The sequence below is a fragment of the Pelobates fuscus genome, chromosome 4 (genome assembly GCF_036172605.1).
Source record: "Pelobates fuscus isolate aPelFus1 chromosome 4, aPelFus1.pri, whole genome shotgun sequence".
NCBI lineage: Eukaryota > Metazoa > Chordata > Amphibia > Anura > Pelobatidae > Pelobates > Pelobates fuscus.
The window spans coordinates 22,766,649-22,790,929 of record NC_086320.1 but is presented as its reverse complement, the minus strand read 5'-3'; the positions used below and the strand labels follow the sequence as shown (position 1 = coordinate 22,790,929).

The following is a 24,281-nucleotide window of genomic DNA, read 5'->3' as shown; positions in this document are numbered from 1 at the left end:
TTTTCATGCATGACAATACCTTACTGGCCTTGGCCACTGCTGATTGACATTGCACATTGTTGCATAGTTTGTTGTCTATAACAATTCCCAAGTCCTTTTTCGTGTGTTTCATTCTCCTTTCCTCGGTTTCTAACCAGTTATTTCCTCAAACCCAATATTATTCCTCTTTTTGACCCCCCCCTGTTGGGTTACATGTATGTAACTCACGTGTTCATGGTTTATTAACCCCTTCATGCCTGTAATGTCTTCCCATAATGGTAATCCATTGATTGTTAAAGAGTTTAAACCATATTTATTGTGCGACTGCTTTCTAGACCACTTCTAATGGAGTGATTTTTTTTTTTTGAAGCACCAATATATTCTGTAACATTGTATGGGTAAAAAAAAAAAAAAACACATAATGAATGTGTAATAGTATATAATAACTAAAGACGGTCTCATTTTAGGTAAAATCTGGGCCAGGTGCAAATAGAATTAAAGTTTAAATGAAGAGAGGGTTTATAGGACAAAGTGCAATATATCCAGAACAGAAGGTTGATCACCCAATGTAACACTAACATAACCTCTGCAGTGGGCTGTAGTGATTATAGTGCATGGAGTGTTAATGTAAAGCGGCTCTGTCACTTAAAACATAAAATAAACTTCATCTAATCTGCCTTATGTGTTTTGAATTTTTTTATTTTTTTTTTTTAAATTTGAGCTCTCTAGTTTTTATAAACTATATAAGAAAAAGCAAGGCGGTGATTCGGTGCTGCCGGTCTTTCTCTGTGTCAATGATTTTGTGCGGTTCCTGTAATGTTGTAATTTGCTCTTTTTGTTAGATCATGTCCTGCATTCTCACCGAGCAAAGGATTGTCTTCTTCTCATCAGACTGGGCCTTGCTCACGCTCATCGCCGAGTGCTTCATGATCTACCTGCATCCCATGCAGTGGCAGCACACGTTTGTACCCATTTTATCCCGTCAGATGCTGGACTTCATCATGGCGCCCACCTCCTTTCTAATGGGGTGCCATTTGGATTACTACGAGCAGGTCTGCAAGGTAAGAAAACAGGACTTTTTTGTCATTTGTGCAGTTTCTAACATTTGTATCCATGTAAGAGAATGCTGCATGAATTTTGCTGTAGATTTCCCATAATCTCCAGTCTGCCTGAAGTTTAACTGAGCATAACTGAAAATATAGTTCAGACGCTTCTGTGTTGCTGCTGTTCGTACTCATTGATGGGATAAAACGGTTTTCTGCAGCTCGTGTGAGCCTGGAGCCTGAAATGGAAAACTAGCAAATAAATAAGTCAAAACTGTTTCTAGTCTCTAAAGGGATGACTTGGGCACTGTGACAACTTATCGTAATGAAGTTGTTAAGGTACCATGAGGTCCCTGGATGCCAGTTTACATCAAGGAGTTAAGACGTTGACAAATGGTTTAACCCCAACATTTTGAACCCGGTGCTTGTTCGCTCTTCCCACAAACTTGCACTCTGAGTCTTGAAACAGGAAGCCGCTGAGAACATCTATGGCTCGAGAAACGCGTTGACCGAGAATGGGACTGCAGCGCATGTTCGTGGGAAAAGCTAACGGGCGCCAAATCAAGACTGACACACCGACGGCTGGGGAAATGTAACAACGTTCAACATAACTGGCGATTTCTGTTAAAATCTCTAATTTTATAAAAATGAAAAAAGAGGACACACGCATGAATAACGGCTTATTTTGTAAAATGTATTGGAAACCATCAGGATAATCTTGTTCCAATGCCCCATTCACGGACAGTGGCACAGGCTGTGTGTAGATTTATAGCTGGTCCAATATAATTGCTAAAGTACAGCTGCTATCTGTGCGATGCATTATCTATCCCATAATTCCCTACCAGACCATGATTTATGGGAAACGTTCAGACCCTAGAGAGCAGAATAAGAGGCTCCTTGACTGAAATGTCTCCTCCTGGTGATCTGTGTAAATTACAGGATATTTTTCAGTGCATTGTCTGTATAATCATCTTTACCCATAGTTTACACCCTTTACACCATGCTGTAGACCAGTGTTTCCCAACCCAGTCCTCAAAGCACACCTACCAGTCCAGGATTTAAGGATTACCCAGTTTTGTCTAAGGTGTTTTTAGAAAAAAAAGAAAAAACACCTTAGACAAAACTGGGTAATCCTTAAATCCTGGACTGGTAGGTGAGCCTTGAGGACTGGGTTGGGAAACACTGCTGTAGACTACCAGAAACTGCCCCCCCCTCAACCTTTCTATGGAATTCTGTCTGCCAAGAATAAAATTATGTACATCTCAGAATTTTAGTACTCATATTTGTTTTTCTTTCTTTTTTTTTTTCAAACCTGCCACAGCTATGTCTGTAAAGAAGCAAAACACAGGATGGTTTAATGTCACGTTAATGAGTAGATCCTGAAAGCGGCGTTGTTTTAGCCGTATTACAGGTGTTTAGGTAGTTTCTGCCATTAATCACTGCTTCGTGAGAGCTGCGGCCGATTGATCTCGAATCATGTATTTTTTCTGTGACTGTGACTTTCACTTTCCCATTTACCTCTAATTCTGCTCGCCGCTGGTTGTGTTCTTGAAATGAACCTCTGCCTGTGACTGACTGTCTGCTGCTCCCCTGTGCTTCCCCAGCCTGCCACAGAACCATATGGAACCGGCTCTTAAAACAACGGATGGATTAATTAACTGCGACTGTTAAATATTTACATCTTTTAATTAATAAGTAGGGGGAGTCTGATGCTTTTATTAGTCCGCTGTCTAGGTTATAGGAACACACCACTTGGCTTTCTTTTTTAAAATTGATTTAAATGGGGGAATTTTATTATAGAAACTCAATAGGTTCAGGAAAACAAATGTGTATTTCTGACCCTATAGTGTTAAAAAAAAAGTGCTAGCCCACCTGCCCCCTGCCCCCCTTATAAAACTAGAAAACGTACCTTATTTCAATTGCTGCGCAGGTTCGTTGTCTGCATTCAGTGTCTGCATGCAGAGGGTGGACACACTGAATGTCGAGTCACACTGAGCAGCACTGCCCCAGGAAGCACCTCTAACAGCCATCTGAGGAGTGGCCAGTGAAGTTATCACTAGGCTGTAATGTAAACACTGCATTTTCTCTGAAAAGACAGTGTTTACAGCAAAAAGCCTGAAGGGAAGTGGTATAGACATCAGAAAAACTGCATTAAGCTGTAGCTGTATCCCTTTAAAGTATTGCAAAGTGGCACAAAGTTCTAAACGGGCACAGGTGCTGGATGATTATTTTGGTTTCCATTGTAATAGCTCCATGTTTAGAACATTACCAGACTTTTCTATGAGTAACACTTTTATAAATCTTCCAATTGCGTCAGAAATGTAGGTAAATGAAAGACCTACCTCTAGTGTAGGTACAATGACTGACCTACCTCTAATGTAGGTACAATGACTGACCTACCTCTAATGTAGGTACAATGACTGACCTACCTCTAGTGTAGGTACAATGACTGACCTACCTCTAGTGTAGGTACAATGACTGACCTACCTCTAGTGTAGGTACAATGACTGACCTACCTCTAGTGTAGGTACAATGACTGACCTACCTCTAGTGTAGGTACAATGACTGACCTACCTCTAGTGTAGGTACAATGACTGACCTACCTCTAGTGTAGGTACAATGACTGGCCTACCTCTAGTGTAGGTACAATGACTGGCCTACCTCTAGTGTAGGTACAATGACTGACCTACCTCTGGTGTAGATACAATGACTGACCTACCTCTGGTGTAGATACAATGACTGACCTACCTCTGGTGTAGATACAATGACTGACCTACCTCTAGTGTAGGTACAATGACTGACCTACCTCTAGTGTAGGTACAATGACTGACCTACCTCTAGTGTAGGTACAAGCAGGGCCGGAATAACATAGGGGCTGATGGAGCTGCAGCTCCAGTCCCAGGCCCATGGAATAGGCCCATATTTTTTTTACACACACTACTCTTAGGTTTGCCACCTGACTGGTATTTTACCTGAGACTGCCTGGCCGTGCCGGTATTGCAGTAATACCGGAAATACAAATGCAGGTATTTTTCTCAGTATAAACAGAGATTACTCTGTAATACCAGCACCAGCCAGTAGGGGTCACTGTGTGTGGAGAGAGGCAGGGATAGGAAGTTACAGCATATCCCTCCCTGCTTCTCTCTACTCACTGATCCGCGGGGGAGCAGTTACACAGCACAGAGAGCCAAGACAGCAGCTCCCAGCCTGCAGAGACAGCCTACAGCTCAGGTAAATGAAGGATGAGGGGAAAGGCAGCAGGGAGACACAGGGACACTGGGAGACACATGGGGACACTGAAACACTAGGGGACACTATGAGATATGGGGATTCTGAGACACATGGGGATGCTGAGACACATGGGGATGCTGAGACACATGGGGATGCTGAGACACATGGGGATGCTGAGACACATGGGGACATTGGGAGACACACTGGGACACGGAGACACATGGGACACAGTGTCCCCATGCCTCCAAGCCAGTGTCCCTATTGTCTCAGTGTCCCCTAGTCTCCCAGTGTCTATGTCCCCATGTCTCCCAGTGTCCCCATGTCTCCCAGTGTCCCCATGTCTCCCAGTGTCCCCAAATGTCTGTGTCCCCAGATGTCTGTGTCCCTATGTTTACCAGTGTCCCCATGTCTCCCAGTCAGTCCCCCTAGTGTCTGTGTCCCTATGTCTCTCTAGTGTCTGTTTCCCCATGTCTCTCAGTGTCCCTAGTGTCCCCAAATGTCCCCATGTCTCCCAGTGTCCCCAAGTGTCTCCATGCCTGTGTCTCCATGCCTCCCAGCCAGTGTCCCTAATGTCTTAGTGTTCCCATGTCTCCCAGTGTCTCTGTCTCCATGTCTCTGTGTCCCTAGTGTCTATGTCCCCATTTCTCCCAGTGTCCCCATTGACTTCCTGCTTCACTGGACACTGCTGTTAGGGGGTATGGATTTACACCATCTCCATTAGATACTTGACGCTTGAGAGGTATGACTGTTTTAGTGTCTATTGTCGATAAGATTCTTGCTAGTGTGGTCCGGCACGCAGAACTTCTACATAGACAGAACAGAAAATTATTCCTTAGAATGGCCGGCCTAATACGTTAAAAACAGAGAATGGTCAAGGGAGCCAGAAATATACAATACCCTTTAACAAGCCAAGTCAGGGAAGCCAGGAATCAGAATAGTCAGGAATAGTCAAGGTCAAAATAATGGGAATATCAAAAACAGGACAAGAAAACGCACTCTCAGGATTCAGGAACCAGGAACGAAAACCATGACATCACCATGACATGACAGGGGGGGGGAGCCACTTTCTGGATTTTTACCTTTTTTAATTTTTTTTTTATTGTTTATTTCTGGCTACAATCACATAGTGTCTCTGACTTGGAGACTGAGGATCATGACGTACATTGTTTAATCACAGCTAATGAGCAAGAGACAAAGCTGGCTGTAAATATGGAGCTAGATCGAGTCGTTTGTCCTTACAATGTCTCTTTGATATGAACATTTTATTTATTTTCCCTTTTCAGGAAGCAGAAGATTTAATCTTAATTAATATTGATTACGGCAGCATTGTCTGCTCTCTAAATGGCGAAGAAGACATTGAAATTCCGGATATTCCCGTGGAAGCCGCAGAGAACTTTATAGCACGGTAAGGATGTAGTTTGATGCATGTGCTGTCTGTAAAAGGAACACGGCTATTTATTTTAGATAAACATAATCTATTGCCTTTACACCTACCGTCTGACTGGTCCTTTATAATGCTGAAGTGGTGAGCAGTCTCCTGGGGCCTCTTCCACATCCCACCCAGAAAGCTGTAAAAGAGTTAAATTAATATATAAATAATAACTGTCCTCCAATCTAGGAGTAACATGGTCTCTCGTCGTTCCACCTGCTGGCAGATCCTCAGCTCTGATTATCTCCTGGCCCATAGAGAAGCATTGTAATTGCCGCACTGCATTAAATCCAATGTTTCTCTATGAGAATGATTTATTTATAACACATGAGTGCTCTGTATGAGAGGCATAGCTTTCTGCTTTGTGCCGCAGTGATCAGGAAGAGCGCCCCCTCCTGGGTCTGAGAGCTGGGAGGGGGCGACCATTTTCTCGCTTTTTATTATTGCAAAGTGCTTTTTATAAATATAATTATTGGACGCAACAACTACATGCTTGACCTTGAAACCAGTGATGGAGATCAATGGTATCATGCCCTGCCCTGCCAAATAAAACATAACTTCAAGACAGAAACCGGTTCGAATCCTCTTGACCTCGGGGAAACTATGTGCGTTGCCTGCCCTCAATGAGCAGGCCAGTTTACCCCAAATCCATCCATGTTTGGGTATAGAAATCCTGATACTTGCCTATAAATCTCCACACAATGCTGCTCCAACCTACTTATCCTCACTAATACACAAATATGTCCCGTCGAGGTCCCTACGCTCTGCCGGAAACCTATGTCTAACCTCTGTTTGTAGTCCTACCTCTGATGCTCGCCTTAAAGACTTCTCTAGGGCTGCACCATTACTATGGAACGCCCTTCCCCTCTCTGTTAGACTTTCACCCAATCTCCACTCCTTCAAAAAATCTTTAAAAACGTACTTCTTTTGGAAAACGTATCTATCAATTAAACTGTGAACAGCTTTCCCTCCCCGCACTCTGATTCCTTTCCTGAAACTGTCATCAAAACTAAACACTAAGCTCTCAATGAATACTATCCCAGCAACCTCATTTTCTACCCCACCCTTACCTCTTGTGTCACTATACCCCACTCCCTCTAGCATGTAAATTCATTGAGCAGGGCCCTCTACCCCTCTGTTCCTGTGTGTCCAACTTGTCTGGTTACAATTACATGTTTGTTAGTCCACCCTTTGTACAGCGCTACGGAACTTGTTGGCACTTTATAAATAATAATAATAACACAATGTGCCATGTGGTGTGACCTGAAATCTTTACATTTTGGGTTTTGGGCACCCTTGGAAAATTGGCATTTCCTGTGCTTGTTCCAGGGAGTATTTCCCATTTCCGAATGCCTTTAGTTTACAGTTACGGGTCAGAATGTGCTGATAAAGTGATATATTTTACTCTGGTTTAGCCAGTGCTCTTACAAAAGGATTTCCAAAACACATTCTACTGGGCTACCCATTCTATTCATATATAAGTAATATTAATCTAGAAAGTTTATTGGGGGGAAGGCTCCATCATCTTCTGGATCAGCAAATTTCGTTCCCGAAAGAGCTGAAAGTGTCGAATTTCAATTGAGTTTAACATGCAAGTTCTCTTTCTTCTTTAGAATTTAATATAATCTTATGTGCTAAATATTCATTTCTTGGAACAGAAAGGTTCTAATTCCTAATTTTAATCAGCCGTATTTTTCTTCTTGTAAAACTGTCAATTTATATAAAAATGTCCCTAAAAGAAAACATATCCAAAGTTTAACACGTGGGTAATTCCCATGGAAACCAGTGCACCGCCATGCAATCCCAGTAGTTGCTCTGGTGCTGGTTCCATTTTGTAAACCATTGCACTATTTGTCCATGGTAAACACTTTTCTAATTCTTCCGCAAAACAATACCGACATGATTAGAATACCAATTAACCCTATCTGTTCTCTCCTCAATCTATCTCCTTACAGAGCTCAGAGTCTTCAGTTTCATTATGACCTCGAAATGTCTCACCTCAGTTCCTCCGTGGACATCGGCGAGCAACGTATGCGCCGAAAGCTCTGGCAACAGAATCTGAACTCAGAGGTCCAGGAAATCGCGTTGGAGCTTATTGTGAACATATTCCGGTAAATCAGGGCTGGAAAACCAGTCGCTGTAAATGTATTTGCACTTAAACAATTGCATTTTCATCCCTCCTAGATCCGAAGGGTTAAACATTTACAATGTATATATATCGTCTTGTACATAATTCTCATTGTCCACCTTTTTTATTTTCCATCCTTAGCAAAGCTTTTTTTTTTCCATAGATCATTCCATGACCTGATATCACCAGTCGAAGAACTTCATGGAAATTCTTAATATAATGTTCATACATTTTTATTCATAGATGGATAATTTATGAATCATAGATGGATCATTTATCCTGATAGGGTTGACTCTTTGTCTAAAGAAACGTTTGAAAAGCCCCTATTTTTTTTTTATTTTTTTTTTAATTCTTTATTTTTACTGTGCATGAAATAACAGTTGCATGTCAACCATGCCACAACAACAATTGCAAACAGTTTAAAAACACGTAGTCGTTCACTGTTGTACAGCATTTAGATCAAGCGCACAATTTTTAAATTAGTAATACAGGCTAGTTACAAGCTAGGTAACTACTATTGTCGTAATAAGTTGCTTTGTCAATTAGTAACTGTAGCTTAAAAGTTATATTTAAATTGAGTGACATCGCTTTAGTATCTAAACATTTCCTGACTGTGCTATGGAAAACTAAAACGTGTGTACAATCGCTTATCTAGGGCGCTTATACAAGTAATCAGTTGCTTAGCTAGGGCGCTTATACAAGTAAGGAGGAACAACCGGATAATGACACCGCTTCACAGGCATTAAGTGCGGCTTTATCACAAGATGGCTTCCGTGTATGCTATGGCACTACTTGTTCTAGGTTACTTAGATGGCTAGCACACATTCCCCCCACACTCCCCCTGGAAATATATACGCTATACAGTGTCTATTATTCATGTTAGTGGAGGGTGAGATGGGACACTGGGATAAAATGCATTGGGTATGATGCGCTCAGCTGTCAATGCGTAATTTCGGGCGTAGTCCACTGATTTTGCGGGTCCAACGCTTGTCGTGGAGTCCAGGAACAGGCATCGCGTTAACGAGGTTATTTAAGCATGTCATAAAGCATGTTTGACAGGCATGTGTCGCAGGGTTATCCCAAACTAAGGCTTATGCCACAGGTATTATGAGGTGCAGTCTCTGAGTTCTTTGTCTGGGGTGTCAGCCCACTCCGGTACTTGGTAAGTGCCTCTTGTGCCCCAGTGGTGCAGTGGCATCTTCCTATGCAGTTTCGGTGGCTTGTAACAGTGATTACGGTGGCTCAGGTCTGGGCTGGTAGGGAAGATTGTTTCTGGCAGGGTAACTAGGTGTTTCAGTCCCTCTGGTCTTTCTCCTCGGGGCAGGCAATGCTAGGTTCTGCGGGCCCCCGTGGGGTTGCTTTACTCTGTTTGTTCCCGCTCTGTATTCCTCCCTGCTTGATGCCCCTGGACTGTACCTTTGTCTTGTGTAGTCCGCCTGCATGGCCTTGGTGGTCTGATGGTGCTGAGTGAGCGCACAAGGCTGGTGTGCGGCGGCCATCTTAGGAACGTTGCCTGGTAATTATTTCACTCCCGGACGGTTGTTGTAGGCCCAGCTTGGTGTGAGTTGGCGCCCTTGCAGACCGGGATAACCCCCCCGGTCCAGAGGGGGGGGGGGGGAGCGTGACGCCGGCCAGAGACCCGGGAGAGCGGCCGTCTCATCCCGGCTCAAGCTCCAGCTAGCTCCGGGTCCGCGCCGGAGCGACGTCGGTGTCGGGTGAGGTCTGGAGCGGTATCACCGCGTTCCCCAGTGGCTGGGGATCGGCTGAGCCCACAATGTAGTTTGGTGCCCCCGGTGCACCGCCAATTAGCCCCGTTGCTCGGGCCCCGGAGCAGGAGCTCAGATGAAACACGTCTGATCCCGTCGGCGGTCAGGCCCCGCCCCCCTGAAAAGCCCCTATTTTATACTGTGTCAATGCAAAAGTTCTTCCCGATATCACCCACTGTACAAGAATGAAATCCACCAACCATTGCATCATTATAGGATGGGAGAATGTTCTGTCTATGTTATGGGTCGAGGATCCTGTAGAATTTCATAAATGTGTATGTCCAATCGTTTTATTTTAAGATGTAACGATTAGTTGCAAGAATAAGGTTTGGAGCAACATTTTAAAGGTTTCAGTAGACAAAAGACCTTAGATAGACACTCCATTTACCAAATAAAAAAAATAAAAAATATAGACAAAACTATTTAGTCAATTAATTATGCATTTTGTCATTATATATCTAAAACCAGCTTGCAAAAGCAACATATCTCTTGTCTGCAACCTTTGCAAGCCCACCTGTTCTAACCCCGCCCAGACTTTCTGTCCAATCACAGACTTCCCAATGCAACTCAATGAGATGTCTTTGCAAGGCAGGTGCTCTGAGAAATTGCTGCCTCTTGAGTTTAGTTCCATTGAGCTAAGCGAACCAGGAAGTACCTGGACCAACAGTCTGACTGACAGCCAGGGGGGTGTAACAAAGTTAGTTTATAAAAGTGCCAATTTCTATTGAAACCTAAACTTGCTGTAAAATGAAAAAAGGAGAACACACACTCTTCATACATAAAGCATTTCAGCAAGCTAAACTGCTTTAGGTGTTTGAATGTTCCTTTAACAAACGTTAGAGGGTCAACATATTTCGGTAAAAGCATCTCCCATTTTAAGTTAGAAATGAATATCGTTCCTTGGTGCCCCATAACTCTGCCCAGCAGGAGCAAACTGACAGTGTTTTTTTTTTTTTTGTTTTGTTTTTTTTGTTTTTTTGTCGTTTCTTAGAAATCTAGTTTTTATTTTTTTTTATCTCAGAGGACGTGATACGAGTGGCATTTCTTGCTCCAGAGATAATATTTAATATTTCCCCAGGATGTATTTAAAGGAGAGAACTTGCCATATTTAGAGAGATCAGTCTCTCAGCCCCTCTTTGTAGTCCCTGTTTTCTAACAAAAGCAAGGTGTGTTGGGGAAGCATGTGTGACTGGTGATATTAAGCAGCTGGTTGTATCATTAGGAACAAGAACTTGAGATGTTACCTGTACCTGTCGATCAGTATGCTACATTGGATTAAAGATATATTAGCACATTAATTATTACAGCATGGCATCATGGCTGTTTCCTGGCTGTGATACATGGGAATAAAAAGTGAATTTATAATTCTTGGGACACAGATGAACGGATTTTAGGCGAAACTATAATAAGAAGGGCTGCAGAGGACTTACACAGAGGAGGCAAGCCTGATAACAATCCTAATACCCTGATAGAGGTTTTAGTGTAGAGCAAACGGTTGCATGGTTTAAAAAAAAAAAAAGAAAATACATTTTAATATTATAAAAAATAATACAACTTTATTTAGTCCCTAATTGGGTATACATATATAAAACAAAGAAAGAGAAGTGTGTGATTTGCAAAGTGCAAAGAAAGAAAAAAGTACAAACATAAAGAAGTTAAAGGATCACTATAGTGTCAGGAAAACAAAGCGGTTTTCCTGACACTATATAAACCTTGGGGGACCCTCACCCTCATCCCCCTCCTGCTGCGCTGAAGGGGTTAAAACCCCTTCAGCAACTTACCTTTATCCAGCGCCGGGCTCCCTCGATGCTGGTGACCTCTCCTCCCCTGCCGATGTCAGCTCCCGAGTGGAGCGGAATGCGCATGCGCGGCAAGTGCTGCGCGCGCATTCAAACAGTCCATAGGAAAGCATTTCTCAATGCTTTCCTATGGACGCTCTGCGCGATGAATGTGAAATTCGCATCCAGCGTTGCAGATGCGCCTCTAGCGGCTGTCTGGACGACAGCTACTAGAGGTTGGCTTAACCCCTAATGTAAACATAGCAGTTTCTCTGAAACTGCTATGTTTACATCTGAAGGGTTAAAATCTGAGGGACCTGGCACCTAGACCCCTTCATTTAGCTGATGTGGTCTGGCCGACTATAGTGTCCCTTTAAAATAGGACCATTCACTGTAGCCTGTTGTAACAGGTTTGAGTGTACCTAATACAGTGTTGCTAAATAGTAAACGATCTAGCCGTTGGGTGGATCGGATATTAATCAGGGAGATGTGGTGAGAATGTAACTGGAGATAATGATATCCTATATAGATGGTTACCAAAAACAGCCCTGATATGTGGATATCTTAGATATAGGAAGGCAACTCAAAATTTTCTGGATTTACCGACTTAAGACACTCCAACCTAAGGGTCTTAATGAAGGTTTCTCCTTTGCACCATTTATCTAACTTACTACCAGGCTATTCCGACCTACATCAGAAAGTGGTTAAATATATATTGATTCCCACTGGGAATATGAGACATGGACTCAAGATATGAAGGGACTTTTACCCCTATGTACGGTCATCTGGACTATTAAGATTTTTATTCATACTTAGTTAGATCAGCGATCAATACATCTTCATTCATTAACTTGAATATTCTAAATACCCAATCTTAAATAGATCATGGTCTACAAAATATGACACATTTGTCACCCTACTTGTTTGAATTTCACTCATCACCAGGGTATTCTTAGTCCATGGTATCCACCCTATGGCCATTTCTAGACGCCAGTACCCTTTCCTATACTACATCCCCAATAAACCCCATTGGGACCACTATCTTTCCACGAGTCCGGCTTGAGGACAGATCAGAACGGACTCCCGCATTCCCTACTCTTTACAATAACACACCATACTTTTTAATTCAAAGAAACATTTCTTTGGTTTTGATATCCTACCATCCAACCAAATGATGCTCTGGTGTGAAGTACACGTTCAATTTACGTGTGAATTTTATCTTCTTTTCCCTTTTGTGGGAACGTATAACTACTAAAATACTCATTAGCCAACTGATACCAATGCTCTCCCAATTGACATACAAACATCGGTCCACATTAAGCGATCAATTCATGTGTGACCTCTATTTGAATTATATAAGTGTTTACACTACACTATATTCCCTATTAGGGACATGAGAACTGTCCCCTAACAAGGGACCATTTAACTACTAAACACATTTTGGCAGTAAATGAGTTAACAACTAATCTCCTTCCCCATGTGTAACTCAGACCCCTGCCACTCCTTATGAACGGACCACTCCTCTCGGGACGTTATTGGTTGAAACTTGCTGATGTCATAGAACTAAGGGGCGGTCCTTCATAGTTTTAAGAGACGGCGGTCCCAGTCTACATTCAACTCTTGACAAAGGCGCAGTTTAGCGCCGAAACGCAGGTTGGGGTAGATGCCATTACTGTGGTTTTTACTCAGGACCTCCGTATTAGCCATGCTATTATAATTTATCTTATACTTTTGGAATTTGTTCTGGATATCTAGCTATAGGAATAGCCAATACCTTTAAGCCTAGTTAGCCGTCAGAACTGCCTCGAAGCAGTTAGTGCTACAAGTTTCTTTAGGAAGTGACACTACAACCAGATAGTATCTTGCCGGGCAGGTTTTTTACTTGGCCGATACTCTCCTTATCTTTGAATACTCCTGTGATACCTACATACGGTGAAACACTCGTCTGGGGAGTAACTGGCGCTTCAAGCTTGCCCTATAAGAGATATCTAAACTGGTTTATATCACGCTAGGCAGGCTCTTACTGGGAGATCAATCTCCTTTTCATTTAGCAATACACTTGCAACATTTATAATCTCTATGCCTAACTTGGGGATTTACTTATCTCCCGAAAGCGAATATATTTGACTCACAAGATTGCCTACTGTCTTAGCTGCACGCTACTGAGCAAAAATCTATTCCATTTGCAACTTTAGACCAGAGCAATCAATTAACTTATGGGAATTGAGATATTGGGATGTATATGCTGTATATATGAATGAATGAGTACTCGCTCATCTGTATGATATTGAGCGAGTCCTAACCAACATCTTAAAGCTGATTCACAGCAACTTCCAGCAGCACAAACTAGTAAGGGATACAGCAATAGGGGATTTATTTCATATATCCTCTTTACCACTATTCATTTTGATATCTGGGGCTCGCTATTTTGTTTCCCCCCCCACATGTATCCTTTTACTTCTGTCATCTTTTAACACCCATACATTTACCCTAGTGTTCTATATATACATCGGACACTTTGGGGTCCTCCTATATCTCAGATATCCACCTATCAGGGCTGTTTTTGGTAACGATCTATATAGGATATCATTATCTCCAGTTACATTCTCACCACATCTCCCTGATTAATATCCGATCCACCCAATGGCTAGATCGTTTACTATTTAGCAACACTGTATCAGGTACACTCAAACCTGTTACAACAGGCTACAGTGAATGATCCTATTTTAACTTCTTTATGTTTGTACTTTATCCTTTCTTTGTACTTTGCAAATCACACACTTCTCTTAGGGACTAAATAAAGTTGTATTATAAAAATGTATTTTCTTTCTTTCTTTTTTTTTTTTTTTAAAACCATGCAATCGTTTGCTCTACACTAAAACCTCTATCAGGGTATTAGGATTGTTATCAGGCTTGCCTCCTCTGTGTAAGTCCTCTTCTTATTATCCTATATATTGGGTTATGTCCACAATACCCTACAACCGATTACAACTTCGGTGAGGAGTACCCTCCTCCTCTACTCTGTATATTCCTTTATGTGAATATAATACAAATAATGCCGAAGAGTTCACAAACTTTATTTCACCACTGTACGACTGTAATAATATACTGTTCCTTGTTTTCTAGAGATGTCAAAGGCCATCTGAACTATGAGCACAGAGTGTTTAACAGCGAAGAATTTCTAAAGACAAGAGCGTGCGGAGACCATCCTTTCTATAAAAAGGTAATTGTGCTTTCCTTAGATTCGGGTACTTGGGGTTTCTTGATTTTTATTTTATTTGGCGCATGTCTGTGGGTGCGTGCGTCCGTCCGTCCTATAGTTTAAACTCACAGTTAGGGACAGAATAGACTTTCTTTATTAACGGTGCTTATATGCACACCGGCAATTATAATTGCATTTAATGGTACATATCGGGGGGGTATTAAAATGTATTTATTTATTTTTCTAAAGCTTACTTTAATCTGTTTATTGTTTATTCTCTTTGTCTGTTGTAGGTACTAGATACATATACATTCCACTCATTCCTTAAAGTTCGTCTAAACAAAAAGATGGATATCTTTGCACGCATGGAGCTCAGTACTTCATCCGAAACAGATGGGTAAATTGTGTTTCCTTGTGTATATATTTTTTGCCTTTTGATTTTATTTATTTTTATTGAAAGGGTGTATGAAATGTATCTTACTGTATTATCACAGCTTATTGTAAGGTTAAATTCTTTTTTTGCATTATCACTGCTTCTTGTAGTGGTTTTGGTGTTAGGCAGCTCTCCTTGAAAATATATAATTTTAGCGTCTTGAGTTAATTTCTTTAAATCTGCTTTTATTCAAATGATGTAATGTTGTTGGATAAGCTTTTTTTTTTTTTTAAATATCTAAAATATGTAAAGCTACCAGAAATTATTTAATTTTTTTTTCTAAAATATTAAATCTTTTAAAAAGCGTATGTAAAAATATTAAATCGTGCCGAACTGCTCGCTTGCTGTTTGTTAAGCCAAAGTTGTTTTGGTGCTTAGAGTGTCATTCCACATATGTGCTCCGGCCTTCCACCAAGGGGCGCTCTGTGTGTAGGATGGACAACGCTGAATCCACCAATGTAGAATCAAAGAAGAGAAACACAGGCAGCACTCCAGGATATAGAAGGTGAATTTATTTGTGGGTTCACCACCTCACCAATGATTAAGGCTCTGAGGAGCCAAAACGCTGCACTTATTTTGGGGAGGTGGTGAACCCACGAATAAATTTACCTTCTCTATCCTGGAGTGCTGCCTGTGCTTCTCTTCTTTGATTTTCATAAAGTGGATCCACTTTCGATATTTCAGCTCCTGCCATACCCTAACAATAAAGACATCAATGCTTATGTGTGAAAGCCGATTGTTAGATGGCTTAATAAATATAATCCAGTTTGTTGTTATATATCTGTTTGGAGTTCTGGGGGCAGGTGATCCTCCAACTCCATTCGGCATTTACTTATGCTTCACAAATACTGTTTTGTAAGTGATCTAACGTAGCTTGACACCTACCTGGTTCCTTCCACAGTTTGTAAAGTGAATTTTTTCGTTCGGTTATGAGTAAAAGTTGCCAGTATGTGATGATATTGCATTCAGTATATATTTTACAGCGTTCCTTTTAAGAATATATTAATATTTTGTGACACCAACACTTCTAATGTTTGTTTTTTACATTTTTTTAAAGACACATGAATTTGCTCCTTGATAGCCCAAGAAGACGAGGCACAGACAAAATAAAGCGCTTCCGTCCTGAATACATGTTCAGCAAGAAACTAGTTATCAGCATGCCTAATCTACAAGATGACACCATGCATGATGTACCCATACGCCATTACTCACTACGAATGCCAAGTCAGGACAATGGTAACATTTCAGTCTGAGGAACTGCTGTGTGTCTGTTAATGACGTTTTGTGGTATATGCCTGTAATCCCCTCCTGATTTGTTTGTTTGTGTCGCACAGAAGGAGGCTGTGTGTCTTAATGAAACCAGGCCAGTGTTGCTGTTCCAATATTCACACTCTTTGTTCCTTTCTCTGTACTTTCCCCAGGAGTCCTTCTGTTGCTCTAAATTGTTCTAAGATGGGTTCCTCAATCCACATTAACTACAATAAGGCCTTCTTTTGGAGTGTGTTCAAAGGTTTGCTCAGTAAATTTCCAAGAGAGGCTTCAAAACCAATTTTAGGAGAGACTTGCATTGAGAGTTTGTCTGGTAGGATTGCCAGAAATAATATTGGAATTATGGGAATTATCTGAAATGTGATAATCTCTCTGTAAGCCTTCTTTCTCACAGTATATATATTTCATTCCAACATATGCCATGGCATGATGCTTTTGTACATAGGAACAATTTTTATATATTTAATAAGTTTAATTAATTTCCAGTTTAAATCTGTTTTGTAGAAATACAAATTGTATTACTACCGCATTGGATATAAGCAAATAATATTCTGTGTTTTACATGTCCAGTGCCATTTAATTAATGCCCATGTCTCCCTTACTTTGAGTCTTAGGAATCAATGGTGTCTTCCTTGGAACTGTTGCGCCCTCTAGGGTAGCTGATGGAGAGTTTCGTCCTCTGTTCACTGATTCTAATGTGGAGTCCTTTCATTGAATCTTTATGAACTCGTGTCTGTAAATTAAATTGAGATGGCTGTAATGCCTAGGTTTATAGATGAAGCTATGTATGTATGTGCCAATTGGCATATACCTGCATGGCCTTCTGGGAACATTGTGGAAACCTGATTTTTAAGACTTGCTGTGTTTCAATCAGGTTTAAATCCTCAATCTCTAGGGTGCACACTGAAAAGGGTGCAGACGACCTGCTTGGAATGATTACTGTCTGAAGTTCAGCTGATAACTCCTTGGTCAAAGGCTTCAACAACTGTATAGTCCACCAGGCTTATTTTGGCTTAATAAAATGTCTTTAAAGTATCTCACTACAAGATATTTTTTATTTTTATTTTTTTTAGGTGTGAATATTCCAGATAAGACCGTTTACACTTTTAAGCTGCCAGAAATTATGTTTCCTCTTGTGAATCGCTGTGTCCAGAGCTACTACTCTGACTTCAACAATTATCTCAGCAGAGAAATCAATTGTCTACCTCCTGAGAACTCTGCTCTGCTTGCTCGTTACTACTACCTCCGGGGCCTTGTTTACCTGATGCAGGGCAAACTGCTCAACGCGCTTTCAGACTTCCAGAACCTGTACAAAACAGACGTTAGGATTTTCCCTCTTGACTTGGTCAGGAAAGTTCTCCTGATTCTGCCACCTTCAGAACGCCAGCAGGCGGAACGCAAACCTGAGCTCAAGAGACTCTTCAGCCAAGTCTTGGAGAAAGATAGGGACGCGGTCAGGGCAGACGATCGGGTAAAGAAATTTGAGTTGCCGAAGACTCACATGCAGCTGAATGACTTTGTCCGACGAGTTCAAGAATCTGGTATTGTTAAAGATAAGGATACGATCCATCGGCTGTTTGATGCCTTAACAGTAGGTAAGATGTTATTGGGAACAACGCATTTATCGTTGACCTGATTGGGTTGCCCACTGCGTCTTTTTACGGCTTTCTGACTGTGGCCCGGAATGGGAGGGAATGTTAATCCAGTTTAGACATTTTATGTAAATATGTGTCTGTTGTTAACTATTGTGTTTTAAATCTGTACATCTACAACACATCGTGATCTTAACACATTGTTTAGCAGTTGATCAATGTTTAAGGACAACTGTCACCTGAATTTTTTTTTTTTTTTTTAAATGTAATAATTCTTTCATCGGGTATTGAAAGGACAGTTTTTTTTTGAGGTGACAGATAATCATTTGTAATACAATTGGAATTGATTCCTATGGTCAGGATCTGATTTTACTGCAGCAATTCTGGTTGAGTGTAGCATTTGTAATGTTAGTTTGAGAAATTGTTCAGTTGTTACCATGGTATATCTTGTGCTTCTTAAACATGTGCATTTCATTTGGTTCCTAATTACATTTCATCTGAATTTGTCAATTTAGAAACATCTGAAATTCTGAATCTATGGAAATCTAAATTAAACAAAAATGATCGGATTTTAAATGAATCCAAATAATTTTGGATCCATTCGTTTTTGTAAAGGGTAGTAAATTAGCTAGTTTAATAATATTTACTAGATAACTGAAAGAGCAAAATTAAGAAGCTTTTAATTTTTTAGTTATTTAGTAGATAGCTCCCTAACATGGTACACTTACATGGCCTTTTCACGAATAAGGGTACCATTAGCTATCCAGTGAACAGCTTAAAGGACCAATGAAGGCAGTCTAACCATTTTATCTCCTTGGAGGCTGGAGTCCTCTGGCTCTGTCCTTCCATTCAGTGTTAAACCATTTTTGAGCAGTTTAACCCACCACTGGAGGAGTGACTAAGGTAGAGATTACACACTTCCTTGTAGACATACCGATTCATACCAGCAATGGGCGCTGTGCTAGGCTTAATGTGGTCAGCTGACACTTTCAGCCAATCACAGCTGTCCTTTGCTTTTAAGCGTTATACTTCCTCATCAGACCAAGCAGCTCAGAGGGGACTAGCTGCTGGGGACTCTTGTTTAGCATTAAAACATAAAAAATGGTGTAAAATATTACAAACAGTTTAATGCTGAGTGGAAGGGTAGCCTCGGGGTATTTCAAACACTATAACAACTTTAATGCAATAAGGCAATTATGTTGCCTACAGTGTCCTTTTAAATTTGTTCTTTCAGCACTTTAGCAGATAACTCCCTTATTTGATATTTTTACGTGGGCTTGCCAGAATGAAGGATACCAAACTAGGGATCTATCCAAGGAATTGTTGAAGGAATAAAATTGAGAAAATGGCTTCACTCTTTTTAATGTAATAACTCCCTAAAATGATACCCCCCTGATTTTCAATTTGACAGAGCATTTAGTATTTTAGAAGTGGTCAATTTTCTGTTACACATGTTGACTTATCGCTAAAACACGGTGTCTTCTTGAAGGTCACCAGAAACAGGTCGATCCTGATATCTTCAAGCACTTCTACACTTATTGGAAAGAAACGGAAGCAGAGGCCGAGGATGTCAACCTCCCTTCTGTGGTTACAGAACACCTAGACAAGAATGAATTTGTCTACAAGCTGTCAAACTCTGTTAAAACCAATTATGGAGTTGGGAAGATTGCTATGACTCAAAAACGCCTGTTTCTCTTGTCCGAAGGTAGACCTGGCTACACCGAGATAACAACGTTTAGGAATATAGACGTAAGTGTTGGCTTTCTCTCTCCTGCTGCTGCACAGTGATGTCTTGTTTGTCATTAGTGGACTAGTTTGTAACGGAGCTGGGCCGTAAGACAGAGGCTGGGGCTCCTAGCTAAGAGGCATTCCCAATAATGCAATCTGCCTATTTATAGTAAGAATATGAGCATTTATTGTATCATTTTCATAGTTCTGCTTTTTTTTTTTTTTTTACGTGATTCACGTTCCTTTAAAGTGACAATTATAGAGAAATGTAAAACATGAAAAAAACTAATTTGTTCAGACTTTATGTAGCAAAAATGAAACGTAATTTTAGTCAAAAACACAGATGCTGAGAAGCGCATGGATGGCATGCGTTGTACTCCAATCAAATACTCTTTATTGAGAACTTGACTTGGCTGTAACCGTGAAAACGCCATCTAGTGGCTCTCAGGAAGACAGCCAATAACAGCCATAACTGGGCGGACTTGCAAAGGTGTCCACAGAGCTTTGAACCATCGTTGGTACCAAAAGTTCAGCATCTAAACTACCTACAGATTGAAAAATAGTGCACTAGCTCCCACTCGCATCATCTTAGGAGCAAAGTAAACCTCAAATCAGGTTGTCAGTCTCATGATATATAGCGTTTTCGTTTCCTTTTTATTTATCTTTTTATTTGTCCTTCGTAGGATGTTAAGTGCACAACTGTCTCATTATTTGTTTTACGGATTCCAACTCTTCGAATAAAATCTTCCTCAAGAAAGGAAGTATTTGAGGCCAACCTGAAGTCAGAGTGCGATCTGTGGGATCTGATGATTAAGGAGATGTGGGCTGGCAGGAAAATGGCCGATGATCACAAGGTACGTGTCTGTGTCTCTGTGTGTGTCTTTGTCTGGGTGTGTGTCTTTGTCTGGGTGTGTGTTTGTGTCTCTGAGTGAGTTTGTGTCTCTGTGTTTGCGTGTTTGTGTCTCTGTGTTTGCGTGTGTTCGATTCTCTGTGCTTTACAGTGAAGACACTGAGCTGGCCTGCCTGGAGACTCGCTTCATGCTGTTAAATGGCTTTCCTATATTACATTTACTTCTCCCAGCAAACTAGGTTAGGGTTAGGGGTAGCGGTGGGGTAAGGGTTAGGGGTAGAGGTAGAGGTAGGGTTAGGGTTGGGCGTAGGGTTATGGAATTGCCGAAGTCCCGAATTTCGGAAGAACCGAGCCAAATTTTTTATATTAGTCACCAAACTTATTCTCTGCCTTCACACTTTTTTTTTAAAGAAAATATCTATTCACTTTCTTAAATGAAATAAGCTCACATTCCCTAATAGTGTTACTCTACTAACTGTCCCAGTCTATGTTTGTTTATTTTGCGTTTATCGGCCCTAAAAGGAAATGTTTGCTAATTGGTTCCGTTTACTTTGTCTTCGCAGCTAGCAATATAAATGTTTGATTAACTTTTCCGTAGGACCCAGAGTACATCCAGAAAGCCTTGAAAAACGCCCTGCTAATGGATGCCGTTGTTGCTTCTCTCCAAACCTCGAAAGCCATTTATGCTGCTTCCAAACTCTCATACTTTGACCAAATGAAGAAAGAAGGTATTTTTATCGTTTTAAATCCTCTCTTGCTAGTGCAATATTCTGGGATCTCATGTTCTTCATTCCAAGATTGATTTAATGTGCAACGTTTAGTTGGAATAATACCTTCTATCTCACAGAAAGTACATGGACATGTTAGATCAATTCGTTCTTCCTGGTGAAATACTTTATTATAATTGTCTCAAGTTACATTTCAGTCGGCGTAATGTTATAAAGCCGGAGCTGTATATAAAGAGATATTTTATACAGAAGCGCAGATGATGTCTTGAGGACTGTATAAATGAGAACCTCCACTCCTGAATTAGTAGATGTTAATGATTATTTAATTGGCCATCCATTAGATGAATGTTCCAAGCACCATAACCACTGCTGCTTACGTTAGTGGTTAGTGGTTATGGTGCCGTGATTGCCCTGGCGTAAATAGTCAAATTGTTTGAGAGCAGGGTTTAGCTCATTAGCGGATGCTTTCAGCTGATTATTAGGCCCTGCAGCAGAGTTGCTGAGCTGAGTTGAGCTAATTGAAGTCCCTTGCAGTACCGTCCAGTTTCAGAGGAGGTGGCGAAAGGTGTCTGGTGAATCCCAAATATGTCAATTATTGGACTACTTTCACTTTTTATAAAGTGACCCTGAGCAAAACCTATGGATCCTGCCAGCTAAAGGATCGGGTCAGATTCCGCTGTGTTTATTAATTGTTAATTGTTTATTAATTGTTAATTGTTTATTAATTGTTAATTGTTTATTAATTGTTAATTTGATGGAATCATAGAAACGCCATTTAAATCACCAGATTTCCGTACTGCAGTCTTCATTTTGGTGGCAAATTTCAAGTTAGTTTTTTTGACTAAAAAGCCATTTTAGTTTTAGTCATATTTCAGTCATCTGAATTGTTTTTTAGTTTAGTTTTAGTTGACACGACTAAAATCTAAATGGGCTTGGTTAACACCTCCTTCCCCAGCCTCTCTGTGTCTCTCTCCCAAGCACTGGTCTGTCTCTTGTGCCCCTCTGTGCGGTGTTAATTTAAGCGGCAAGTTCCAATTTAGTTTTGTTCATAGTCTTTTGACTAATAAGCCATTTTAGTTTTAGTCGTATTTTAGTAAATCTGAATTAGTTTTAGTTAAGTTTCAATCGACTAAATCTCAAAAATGGTTAGTTCACAAAATGAATCCTGCTGTACTGCAACGTATTTTTGTTTTAATTTTCTAACTTTGTGGCGGGATCATTTAGTAATGGCTAATTATTAGTATCTTACCAGCTGTGGATTACATTCCCAGTATCCTCAGCCAGCCAAAACGTTTAGCGCTGAAAGATAGCTGCCAGTGTTAGTACATCTGTACCCAGTAACATGTCAAACCTCGATTATATTCTGTGCAGCTGGTGTGTTCCATCATGGCTAATGAATGTTCATTTCTCTAGAAGAAACTTGTTTTGTTCAGTCTCTCCAGTAAATCCTATTAAAGCATTTAAAAGCGTTCAGAATCTGGCTGAAAATGCTGTAAAATAATGCTTAGTGCGTCCTCCTGTGCATTTGGGCGCTTATTGTTTGCAAGGCTGCTAAGACTTACTTGGGGAGAGTGGTATGTACGCATACAGCACTGCAAGGGTTAAACTAATTTACATGAATTTACAGGGTTAAACCAACGTATGTTTTTTACAAATTGGAAATGTGTGAATTTTTGAATGTTTTTTTTGTTTGTTTTTTTCCAATTTGACAATTTTTTTTATTTTTATAATTCTTTATTTTTGTTGTGCTCTGCAAGAACAAACATTTACATGGTACACATAGATGAAAAAGTAATGAAGTGACGGGTAATATAAGATTGAGTGTAGTGAAGTATTAGCACATTTTTAAATTTAGGTATTCAAACACAGAAGCGCGGGGGGGGGGGGGCATCTGGCGGGGGAGGGGGGAGGTTAGTGCAGGTGGGTGGGATATGTGTTGGAGGGGGAAGAGAAGAGAGGGTGGGATTTCCAGCCTTATTGAAGTGCAAGAGCAAGGGGTTCGGGAGTTCAGAAGTCACTTCATCGAGTTCAGAAGTCAGAAATCTAGGTTCGGTCGGTCCTGCTATATATGGTGAGTTGGAAGTTGAATTTGGTAAAGGGGGTTATTGTGGTGGATGGGCATCTTCACCTTGTTCAGGTTGGGTGTTGTAGAGCCCAATTTTCCCACACCTCATGTCTCCAGCTATTGCGTGATGTTCGATTCACATCTTCTGATTAAGGAAATATGTCGGATTAGTTCTTGCATGGAAGAGTTCTTTGGGGAGAGCCATTTTTTGGGCAATAAGGTGCAGTGCTGCTATAAGGATATGGAGTATTTATGTACTGGGTATGTTTGGGGTGAGGAGGGGGAGTTAGGCACTGTTGCTTAGGATTGTTTTTTTTTATTTTTATTTTTATGAGAGATATGACCTCCTTCCAGTATGGTAGTAGTTTTGGGCAATCCCACCATATATGGAGGAATGAGCCCACATAGTTGCGGCAGCACCAGCAGGTGGCAGCACATGGCAGCTAAGCGGGTGGGGATCATGTACCAACGGTATAGTTTTTTTGTGACAATTCCATGTGGGATGCGCATAAGGTTAAACCTTTATGCATGTTAATTGTAGTTAACCAGCTGGATTCTGGTAGTTGATGTCCCAGGTCCTTTTCCCATGCCTGTATGCATTTCAAGGACCTAATCCCCACCTCTGTGAGTAATAAAGTGTATATGGTGGAGATGTTTTTTTTTTTTTTACCGGTTGTAATGCCATGTAAAACCTCTCAAATGTTGTGGGAGTCAATGACCCTTGTTTTAGTGGTGTTGGCATATGGGCACACCACCAGGATGACAATTGTAAGTAGTAGTGAAGGGCGGTGTTAGGCAGGGTATAGCGGGCTTTCAGGTGAATTTGTTTTAACAATAAATAGGGCCACCGATTTCGTAACTTTTTACCGAGCTTTTGGATTTCTTTTTGTGTTGAATTCCTGTTAATTATGATTAACTCTAACAACATGAGATCTGTTTTATTCCCAGTGCCAATGATGCTTCCCATAACAACTGCAGAAACGCTGAAGCACAGAATTAACCCATCTTCGGGCGAGACCATTGTGCAGTCTGTGGACGTGCTGCTGTATACCCCAGGTGA

The 24,281-nt window shown here is 40.8% G+C and overlaps 1 protein-coding gene across 2 annotated transcripts in view; it reads left to right on the top strand.

Annotated features, from left to right (window-relative positions):
* The window catches only part of DENND3 (DENN domain containing 3), a 78,161-nt gene that overhangs the window by 38,962 nt on the left and 14,918 nt on the right, over positions 1-24,281 (top strand). For both annotated transcript variants that reach the window (XM_063451014.1, XM_063451012.1), the window contains exons 7-17: positions 822-1,040; positions 5,537-5,658; positions 7,638-7,793; positions 14,481-14,577; positions 14,850-14,953; positions 16,047-16,225; positions 17,332-17,853; positions 19,340-19,599; positions 20,262-20,432; positions 21,027-21,156; positions 24,170-24,277. In XM_063451014.1, coding sequence (XP_063307084.1) covers positions 822-1,040; positions 5,537-5,658; positions 7,638-7,793; positions 14,481-14,577; positions 14,850-14,953; positions 16,047-16,225; positions 17,332-17,853; positions 19,340-19,599; positions 20,262-20,432; positions 21,027-21,156; positions 24,170-24,277 — 2,068 coding nt within the window. The remainder of the gene's footprint in view (positions 1-821; positions 1,041-5,536; positions 5,659-7,637; positions 7,794-14,480; positions 14,578-14,849; positions 14,954-16,046; positions 16,226-17,331; positions 17,854-19,339; positions 19,600-20,261; positions 20,433-21,026; positions 21,157-24,169; positions 24,278-24,281) is intronic.